This window comes from Neolamprologus multifasciatus, chromosome 10, assembly GCF_963576455.1.
Source record: "Neolamprologus multifasciatus chromosome 10, fNeoMul1.2, whole genome shotgun sequence".
Taxonomy (NCBI): domain Eukaryota; kingdom Metazoa; phylum Chordata; class Actinopteri; order Cichliformes; family Cichlidae; genus Neolamprologus; species Neolamprologus multifasciatus.
The window spans coordinates 9,821,109-9,831,850 of NC_140448.1; the positions used below are offsets into that span (position 1 = coordinate 9,821,109).

The 10,742-nt window shown below is 40.9% G+C and overlaps 2 protein-coding genes across 3 annotated transcripts; one reads left to right on the forward strand and one right to left on the reverse strand.

The window, feature by feature from the left end:
* The first annotated feature begins 1,402 nt into the window (after nucleotides 1–1,402).
* Nucleotides 1,403–4,978, forward strand: tmem88a (transmembrane protein 88 a). Of its 2 annotated transcripts, XM_085175363.1 has the most exons (3): nucleotides 1,403–2,047; nucleotides 3,035–3,360; nucleotides 3,813–4,978. In XM_085175363.1, the coding sequence occupies exons 2-3, from the start codon at nucleotides 3,052–3,054 to the stop codon at nucleotides 4,098–4,100; spliced, it is 597 nt and encodes a 198-aa protein (XP_085031489.1). In that variant the 5' UTR covers nucleotides 1,403–2,047; nucleotides 3,035–3,051; the 3' UTR covers nucleotides 4,101–4,978. The 2 variants fall into 2 exon arrangements, with proteins under 2 accessions (XP_085031489.1, XP_085031488.1); XM_085175362.1 differs by lacking the exon at nucleotides 1,403–2,047 and having other exon boundaries at nucleotides 2,054–3,360.
* Nucleotides 4,979–5,610: 632 nt separating this feature from the next.
* On the reverse strand, nucleotides 5,611–10,742 carry pcolcea (procollagen C-endopeptidase enhancer a). Its single transcript, XM_085175356.1, has 9 exons — nucleotides 10,454–10,742; nucleotides 8,706–8,814; nucleotides 8,360–8,618; nucleotides 7,153–7,277; nucleotides 6,916–7,052; nucleotides 6,522–6,823; nucleotides 6,356–6,433; nucleotides 6,100–6,270; nucleotides 5,611–5,957 (listed from the first exon to the last, which is right to left on the reverse strand). Exons 1-9 carry the CDS (start codon nucleotides 10,540–10,542, stop codon nucleotides 5,827–5,829), a joined length of 1,401 nt encoding a protein of 466 aa, XP_085031482.1. The 5' UTR covers nucleotides 10,543–10,742; the 3' UTR covers nucleotides 5,611–5,826.

Here is a 10,742-nt window from a genome sequence, read left to right on the forward strand (position 1 = left end):
TCTCACTACGCACCATCCATTATCCATTAATTACTAAATTCCACTATCATTCCTGTCAAACTCAGTATTAATTAAAAAGTGTTAGCTATCAAGCCAAACTAACAAATACTGAAGCAAAGGATAATATTTTTTATTTTCATTTTAGTTTTCCAAGTTCACAAAATTGTTTCACTTTTGAAGGCATATCTGTGCAACGATGAGGTCTTGTGGTCTTGAAGGATCTGATCCAGCGTTTAAATGTGCCAGCTGCACTTCTGTCAGTCTGCTTATGGCCACTGAGTGGCTCCACTGGACACTGTGCTTCCCTCAGAGTTAATGCTGAGGGAGGCGAGCACACAGCTCGTTTATTTTTCCCTCCAACACTTTCCTGATACCATCTTGTCAAAGCTACAAGCTGCAGCTGCTCTCGAGTTCAGCAGGAAAGTAATTCAAATGTAGCAATAAGTCAACTAAGTCATACAGTAAAACAGTGACGTCAGTGCCTAAAGTGATCAAAAGAAGTAACGCTACATATTGGTTATACAATGATAACGAACCAAAATAATATAACAGATGTAGACTTACATGAAACTGTTTGAAAAGAGGCGCCACATGCAATGAGAGTGTCATTCTTTCTGTCTCACGGGTATGAGATTGCCAGACCTGTGCACATCACAGTGTCGAGCGTGGACAGAGCAGCGGATATCCCGGATCCAAGGACAGGAAGACTGGTCTTCCTCTACCAGCCCTCTCATACACTCACATGCACATGCAAACAACACACACTGTGGCACTGCTAATGGCGAAAACACTGGTTGACCCCCGTCACCTTCTCTGTTCCCCATCCCCTCTTTCTTTTTTAAACCCACAGATTAAACGCCAAGAGTTCTTTGATCAGTCGTCTCTTTGTACCAGCCATTAAAATACTCTCATTCTCTTTGGGGAATTTATAGATCTACCCCTTGTTAAAAAATAAATAAACATAGATGTCTACAGTGAGCTTTTTTTTTAAAAAAAACATAATAAAATTAGACTTCATATCAAAATACTAATTTCACCCTTTGATCTGAGCCCCTCTGGCTTCTTATCAGTCCCATGATAGCCTCTTTCCCCACCTCTAAATTAGCAAGTGTTCCCCCGCTTCCTCATTTCGTTATGTTTTCTGAAAGAGCAGATCTGTTTTTCATCACAGGGTCAAAGGCCAAACCCCTGTCACTCCCGCACTGGGAAGAAACCTTATGTAAGTCTGTCTGTGCCTTTAACATCTTACTTCAGGCTATATTGCCAAGTGGTTGAATTAAGCTCTCAGTGAAAATGTAAATATAGCAGGTCTGCATCAAGTCTTCTGTCAGACTCTCAGTTTGACTTCTAACAGAATGAGTTTATAATTTTTTTTTCTTTTGGTATGAAAATTGATATGAAATGAGCTGTTTTGGATTTTGAACCTTATCGGGACTTGACAGTGAAGAAAAAGCTCAGTGAAGGTGTAATGTGTTGCAGACCGGGCTGCATATAACTCCTCTAATCCATCCAAATAAACACTCTTCCTCCCTCCCCCTTCCTCTCAGGGATTATCATATATAAACCCCTCCACTGCACCTCTGCCCAACAAACCTAACATCAGCCTTTAGCACAGCATTCGAGGCAACACAGGATACAGGCTCACTGGCTCAGATCTCAAAACTGGAGTCAGAGTGAAAATCTTAAAAAGGGAAGGAAAAGCATGTCAGAGAAGGAAGCGCTGAAGCCAGTAGGAAAGCACAATTTGCCACCAGCCTGTAGAGCTTTTTTCTGCCCGCGTCTGTGACATCTCTAAAGACCAAACTGCTGACAGATTCCTGATTCGTCTTCTTCTTCTTATTATTATTATTAGCTTGTATAATTAGCCCTGAGCACAGAAGAAGACTTAGCCGAGAGATAGAAACTCCACCTTTACTTGGATATACGTTCCAAATCTGGATTTTTAGTCGGAGAAGACGCACATCAGGAGGAAATTCTTGAAATTCTCTTCATCTGCTGCTGCCACTATTGAGCTGCACCGGGGAAGGTCATCAGGTTTATAACGCAAGTAAGTATGACAGGATCCATCCTTTACTTTTGCTTTCCTTTCTTTTTTCTTTTTTTCCAAAAATAAAAACATGCTGGAACAAAACAGCTCATTTTATTTGAATGTGTACACACTAAATCAGTGCCATTCAGTAGGGTTCATTTTGATCTGGAAGCAAACAGCCTATTTTCTCCGATGTCTCCAAAAGGCCATCCCAGATCGAAGGAAAGATTTACCTGTTAAAAGTGTTGTGTAAGCCGTTGATATGTTTTTTTAATACTCAAAAAACCCTTTTAATCTATGTGGTAGTTGTTACTCAAGTTGTACTCTTTGACTTCCATATAATGCACAATAATCTAGTTTTAGAAGAGATATTTTTTAATGATCTTAACACCTAACTGGACAGTCGATTGGAGGGTGAGGTTGAAATGCCAAAGTGAAAGATTTCACACTGGTGAATACCAGCAGCTGTCAGTGCAGCACAGATCAGAGGGAAGTAGTGTTAGTGCTCCTCTTTATCGCGTGGAAACACTTGAATGAATTGAAATGTAGGAATTAAAAGCTCACGCCCAGCATTTCATGAATAAAATTGTGACATTGTTCTGACACTTCGGTGAGTAGTGGAATTTTTTTCAAACTTTTCCAGATGCTCCTGGCTCATTGTTTTGGGAGGGGGTCGGAGGTGGAGTCAGGGAAGTTAATTTCCTTGCACTTACAACTGTGCATTTATCTCACGGTGACTTTCCATATCTTTCGCCACAATATTTCAGGGACCTATTGCATAATATGGTTTAACATTCTGTAACTTTCCATCTTTGTAGCGGTCAGACTGAATCAGAATCAGAGCATGCAGGGGGAGGGAAGGTTTTTAACAGACAATCAAAGACAAGTAGAGACCCAAGATGAGATCGATAACGCCGGGATTAAAACAAAGTCATGCTGATCCAGGTTGTTTTGTGGATTGTCTAGCTGCGTGAATGACTCGTGTGTGGGGGTTTTTTTATGCAGAACAGACCACAAAGAAGATGAGCCTCTCACGGAACGGGACGCTGGAGAAGACGATGTCTGAACAAGCCCGCTCCGAAGCACGGTTCTCCTCCAGATCGGGGTCAGGGGTCGTGGTGCCGCCTCCTTACTCTCACAGAGGGAGCGAAGCCGCTGACCCCCCTGTGGAGTTGAGGGGCTCTCTGGACTGCTGGGCGTGCTCCGTGCTGGTCACTGCACAGAATATGATCATCGCTCTGATCAATTTCAGTCTGGCCAGCATCTTGTTCGGCATCATCCTCACCCCTGCGCTGACCATGATCGTATTCGGCTTTCTCTGCCACTCCACAGTAAATATATATATATATATATATATGTATATTTATATAATTATCTTTGATTTAGTGAAAGAAAATTCTGTTTTAAAAGATCGAAAGAAAGGGGTTAAAACTAGATTCTGCTGGTAATGACAGTTTATAAAACCAACCACTGGAGTTGCACCTCTTGATGTCGATTTTTAATCAAACTCTTATGTTGGAATGCCAAAGAAAAGAAAGGAATTCCTTTATATCCGGAGATTTGACGCTGTTTTCTCAGCTGTTTCTGGAGCCTCCCAGAGCTCATTTACTAAGCTGCTCTATGTCACTGTGAGACTTAGGCCCTCACAAACAGCACACTGCATGCTGACCGTGTTGTACATCACTAGTGTGAGCACCTTAAATACACAAACACTTCTTAGAGTTAGTGCTGATGATGGTTTGGTGTGAATGGCCTCTGTGACCCTTCATCCCTTCTCCTTCAGGTGCAGCCCCATGGAACATCACTGTACTGTTCAGACCTGCTGGACGACACAGCCTGCGTAGCCCTGCTGGTGGTGGGCTTTCTGCTGCTCACCCCTCTGCTGGTCTTGGCGCTGGCGGCTTACTGCCGTCTGGCCCGACACCTTCAGCTGGGCCTGTGCTTCATCCCCTACAGCCGGGCTGTGTACAAGAACCTGCCCAACCAACGCAATCAGAAGCAAGGTCCGGGGAGCTGCTTTAGTCAACAGGATGCAATGGAGAGACAGGGGAAGGGTAGCATCTGGGTGTAGATGAGAGGAGGACTTTATATGGTTATATTATCAAGTTTCCTGCTTTATAACAAAATCTACTTTTATATGTCCTTTTTCTGTAGCCATTGTAAAAATCCATCACATTTAATCATTCATATTCATTGTTTAAGAGTCTTTTTGAATACATTTTCAATGTATTTAATTTCTTTTCTTTTATACAGTAAAGTTTTTTTTAAAAAAAATAAAGTGTCACTCAGCTCTTCTTTTTTTTTTTACACAGAAAAAAAACTGCCCCTGATAGCTCAGTTAACTCAGTGACATATACCTTTGGCCAGATGCAGGAAAAACTCATGACACGAGCTACATAAAATATAGTATGGGCCAGATGTGGCTCAAAGGGTATGACCTGAGACTGACTTAGGATACGGCAAGTGTCTGGGGTCATAAGGTAGACCTGTGGCTTAGTTGAGGCAGCTAGACTGCATCTCAGCCTCATTAGTCAAAGCCAAAGGTAGCCCAAAGAAAATTACAAATGTGGGTCAAATGCTGAACATGGTGAAGGAGGACATGCAGAGTGTTGGTGTGGCAGAAGAGGATGCTAGGGATGAAACTGAAGATAAAATTTAAGAATGAGGAGAAGACTGGGTAGTAGATCTAATGGACAAACTGCCATCAACAACCCACATAACAAGCTGCTGGAAAGCAAAGAGGGTATATGGAGATGTCAGCTTTTTCACAGGTGATTGTCTGTTTCACTGGACTTCTCACTTGGACATAAAAAGCCACATCCCTGCTGTGTCACTGGTGGTAGAAGTACTCTGTTATTTTTCCTTCTGTTATTTCTACAACTTGTGATGCTCTGGTATAGCCGCGTGAAACACATTTATACTAATAAACTTCAGTAATAATTAAAAAAAGCAAGGTTTTGAATTATAATTCCGTACTAAAAGTACAGAACATTTTTTGGTTGCACTTTAGTTATATGAGGTCAGAACAGGAATTTGTAGAAACCTTTTTGAAAAACTTGACATCTTGATTTAGACTCTTTGACCAGAGACTTTAGACTTTATCACCTCTTGAGATTTTTAATAGGAACCACGGGTCTCAAATATAAGGTCAGTCTGCCAGACCCTGGCCCTCAAAGTATTCAGTGGTTCAAATGGTTTTGCAAGCTACAAAAACGGCAGAGAAAAAATGAGCAATTCCTTTTCCTTTGTTAATAAAATTGAGGAATTTCTTGATATATCTTTCTAAATTGACTTCATTCCTGGCTTCAGAATCTTCCAATTAAAAAATTAAAAGTTTCTTCCCTGTAAAACATTGTTTTATGCAGAGAGATTCAGAGAGGTCTGGATCTCCTGAAGGTAAACTGGTCTCTGTGTTTATGAATGACAATACATTTTCTTCATCTAGAGCCATGATTATCCGATTCATAATGTGCAGGTTGCTCTTACTCTTTAAATCCACGAGGTGGAGTCAGAGACATCATTCTAATATTAAGTGTCACAGTTGATATATACACACACACAAAGTAGCCAGTCAGATAAAATGAAAGAGATATAAAACCTTTATTCAGTTATAAATTACAAACATAAGGTTTGGCAGAGTTTTGAATAAGACATTACAATTGCCTTCCTTTTAATTACTTTGCGGTACAACACTGAAGTTATGTATTCCTGTAATATAGTGCTTTGAAAGAGCTGCAGTTCACATTAAAATCTCTGGATTTGTGTTTCCATGTTCTGGTCTGGACGGGTATTTGAGGTTAACAGGGTTGTTGGCTGATATTCATTAACAATTTGTGGTGTGGGGCTTTGTAGAGAGCTGTGAATGCACCAGGTTCCAGGGTACCTTGTCCTTGTTCATTCACCTGACCCATGATGATGTAGTTGACACCTGTGAGAATGAAAAAAAACAAACAAACCCAACAACCCCACAAACATTAAGATTAAATGAGGTTATGTTTGTTGAGTTAAAGACGACACTGCTGATCTCCAGCACCTGGATAATACGAATTAAAAAATAAGCAACAACCCACCTTTGCGGAACAGCGGACACTTCTTGCACTGCGACATCAGCTTAACTGACATGGTCTCTCCAACTTGTGTTATGGTTAGCCGGCCTGCTTTGTAGGCCTTGATGAGCGACACAGTAATCTGAATAGCACCTCGGGGCCTCGGGGCCACAGAGGTCACCTTCCCGGTTAATACTGGAAAAAAGGTGGGGTCAGTCAGAACGCAACATCTGATTGATAATGCATGTGTGTGTATATATGTCAACAGCAGGAAACTTACCAAATTCACTGGCACAGAAACTAGTCTTGATTGTTCCATTTCTTTTACAGGCTTTGGCACAGAGTGGATTTTGAGGCACTAATAAGAAAATAGTGAAAAAGAAATAATATGTTTTTAGTGATACTAGTTGTTAACTTTTTAATTTTTATTTTGTACATTTACCTACCAGGCCTCTTTCCATTTGGCTTTGCATTACGGTCTCTAGTGGGCTTGACTGGTTTGGGGCTCGGAGTGGACCTAGGGACAGGAGCTGGCACATATTTGGTGGTTGTTTCTATGGGGGTAGAAGGACGTGCAGGTTTGACAGAAGGTACTGGAGGAGTGTATCTTGTAGTCTGTCCTGAGTTGACTGTTGGTATCTGAGAACCACGTGGCATGCTGGTAAAGTGGGCGAGGAACCCATCAGACGTCACACTGAGGTCTGACACAAACTGAACCAGTAGCACATTTCCGCTGGTAACAATAGGTCTAGGAACGAGACAGGAAAAAGGATGAGGTGTAAAATTAGAAATGGCTATTTTAAAACGACTTTAAAGGCTTCAGAAATTTCTATCACTCACTGTGGGACCTGATCGCCACAGTATTTTCCAATCAGACGTGAGTCATCCCTCTCTCCGCCATTAAAGAATGCCACATAGTCAAAGCGACAATAAGCGTCATCCTCCACGGCAAACTTATCAAAATTCACGTGGATCACCTGGTATCCAAAGAGACACAAGTATAAAGATTCAATTAATCAAAGTAAGGAACTTTGGACTATACAGTGGCTGCACACTGCGAGTCAGCTTGCCACCGACCATATTAGGCTCCACAGTGATGAGCCAGGAGCAGCTTGTTCCTGGTTCGTATTTTTTGTCGGGCCAGTTGGGTGTCTTGATCTCTCCCTGGGCTTTTGTTATCCTCCCCCCACAGAACTGTTCGTCTGAAACAAGCCGTAAACACTCCATTAGGATGCTAAATGAAGAGACTTGTAAATTTTTCTTAAAGCTGTCTGCACCATTAATATCAAATAAGACATTTCACATTTATAACAAAGATATACATTTCAACATTTTGAGCTGATATTAATAATCTAGCCTGTTGGCTTGAACACTTTTTAAAACACATTGTGCAAGCTCAGGGGTGTAGCATCATACTTTGGCCTCTATGCCGGCCCCCCTTCTGCTATTATTACACAATTTCTGATGAGCCCCCAGGGTACTGCTGGAGGTCGCTGGAGCAGCATGACTCAGGGTCACATTTGAAGCATATTATTGAAGCTTAATTATAAGCCCTTCCAAACAAAAAAGAAAAGTCTGAAGACTAATCTCAGGCTTGATACTCAACATCTATCTGCTGAATCCAGACCGTCGATGGTTCTGCCTCCTGTTACTTTTAATGATATGTTTCAGATCATTTGCCAGATGTTACTTTAATTACCAGTAATAATTTGCTAATGACGGTTTTAATGCAAAGAAATTTACTACTTATTATTCTGCTCCCTACAGTACTGTGAAAGCTGGGTGAGGTGGGAAACTTCCTGTTTTCTTTAACACTGTAAACACTTCATTCCTAAACTATGAAAGCTGCACTTGCCAATCGTTTTAAAGAATATAGTCATTTTTAATAGTTTAAATCCAAAACAGGCTTAAACTGGGATTTATAAAAATTTTAGGAGTCATAAATGTTGTTAAAATAATGTGTACTGAGAACCTCTGCAGTGCTTTCAAATGTTTTATTATTATTGTTATTATTATTATTACTGTGGTTTTAGGTTTGCCACCACTTAAAGCTGAGGAGGCAAGAGGCCAAGAAGAAGAGGAGATTAACTATTTAATTAAGCTTAACTTTGATTTAAGGCAAAATGACCTCATTAGAAATTGTGGTCATGGATACAAAGACCAAAAATATATGCTACATTCAGGCACTGGTTTATAATGAATGGTTGGGATTATTTGGGAACGCATACATGGCATTATAATGAAAAACAAAAAAACTAAACAGCTTCATCATGTGACCACATACCAGATACGTAGGGTCTGACTGCACTGAAATAGGCCAGAAATCCTCGACTCTGCGTCTCGTCATCAGTCACCATCTCCAGCATCATCATGTTTGTGGTTGAAATGAGAGCTCCGGGTCGGAAAGTTCCACAAAAGCGACCCAGTTTTTGCACCAAGTTGGAATGTCCATTGTAAACATCCAGATAGTCGTAGCGGCATTGCGAGTCAGCCTCGAGGTCAAGAATGCGAAAGTAGAGCGTTATCACGTTTCCCTCTGGGACCTGGAAAGCATCGAGATCACATGAGTCAGACACAGAAAGCTTGGAAAAGCTGGAGAACTCAGGCTTCGGGAAGGGAGATTGACTCACGGTGATGCGCCAGGCACATTTGCTGTTTGGTTTGTAGAAGCTTGGGAACCCTTCACTTCCGACAAAGCCTGATTCAGCAACCATGTCTCCTCCGCAGTAGAACACAGGCCTGTGGTAAAGGAGACAGTGAGAAATGGGAATCTCAAGCAGAGTCCTAAAGAGGCTAACATCCTCTAGCTGGCTGTCTAAATGAACTCTTGGCTGTTGTGGTTGTTGTTGTGGGAATTTACTGGAAGAAATTAGTGTAAGAAGATGGAAATTTTCATTATATGATGATTTAATCGCAGGGTGCAGATGTTGCTACATGTATTTTTGCAATGTTTTTTCTTAATTAAAGTCTGCTGCTTAATTGACACTAAAACAGGGAAAGCATGAAAAAAACAACAATAATCACACTTCAATCAAGTTGGAGTCAGCACTTGAGCTCTGTAACAGGATCATAATTAAGTTAAGATGACTTCTTTTGACAGACCCTTGTTTACTCTATATCAGCCATTTATAAAGCCTATAAATCGATTTATAGTCTTAGCTTGGCTGTACCTCAGGAAATAGAGCCAGAGACTGTATATAAAAGATGGCTGTGGCTTTCTGCTCTTAAGACAGAAGCCAGCGCAGAAGTACTTTGCATTCTTTTTAAAGTCCAGCAAGAGGAAAATCTTGTGATTGCAAAAAGACTTCTGATTAAATGGTTATACGTGTGGGTTTACATAGCGATTTTCTTTTGTCAATTATCATCCCCATAGGAATCTGAACTTTTGATTGATTGAAGTCATTAGCTTTTTGCTAATGTTGAAGCTTCACAGCTGGACTTCCATTACCAATAGGAGACGCCAAGGTCCACTAATCTAAAGGTTGGTGGTTTCATTCGCAGATCTTATAGTCACATGTTGAATAGCATTTTGGTAAGATAAATTGCTCCCAAATTACCTGTCATTATTTGTGTGTTTTAAATAGACTTGTACCTATAGTCTGCTTTTCTATTCAATTTGAGCACTCAAAGGGCTTTCTTATACACGCCTCATCCAGCCAGTCACACAACTGCCTTTTTCTTAGTACATTTATACAGTAAAAGATTTTCAAACTTAACAGAGTTTGAACTAACCAGCCATGGTTAGTTTTGAGTTTGGGCTAGCATAACTAATGTAAACTGGTTATCATGTTTGTGTCTTTTGATCCCCAATGTGTTCCTTGGACAAAACAACACTTTACATGAACAAGAAAGAGGTGGGTGTTTCCTTCTTCTTGCTAGTTAACATTATCTGTTATCTTTGGTGTTGGAAACTATAATTAAAACTAAAATTAGATTGAAACATAACGTTGTTGTTTTCACAGACTAGAACTCAGACCGCAGAACCCCAGCAAAGTCAGACAGCTGCTGATTACAACTTAAATGCACAGAGTCAGAGCCAAGTTTCTCTGATTCAACCCCACAGGCAGAGCTGAAAGCATTAACATCTGTGGCACCTCAGCCTTTGCAGACTCAGTGCGCCACACATCATGAGCCCAAAACCAACAGGACAGCTCTGTGCCCAATTAAACAGTCAGCTGGAAAGAATGTACAGAAGCAGGACTGAATTAAAATGTCATAGTAAAGATCATTTCAAACCTTTTTATCCCGGTTGATATTTGTTAAAACAAACAAAAGTATCTTCACCTCACATATCTGCATATGAGGATCAGGGTGAATTTCAAGAAGAACCTTTCTTCTGCAGGTTCTCGATCACAAATGGTTTAAAATGCGACCTCACCTGGTGAAATTTGTCTGTTGGGCCTTTGTCCATCCCAAACTCAGAGACAAGACCAAGGAGAGACCCCAGATATGGCTCATTGGCTTCATGATGCTGCGTACAAAAAGCAAACCAGACCTTTTGCAGAAAAGGAAGATGGTAACAGGAGGCAAGAGGTGAAAGACAGAGGAGGAGGAAGTGGAGGAGAAGGAGGAGTAGGCTCGGAATGGGCGGAGAGAATGAATGAGTAGGGGGGCAAGAATGGACGAAGAGATGGACAATAAGGATGAAAGGGCTAAAGTTGCAAAAA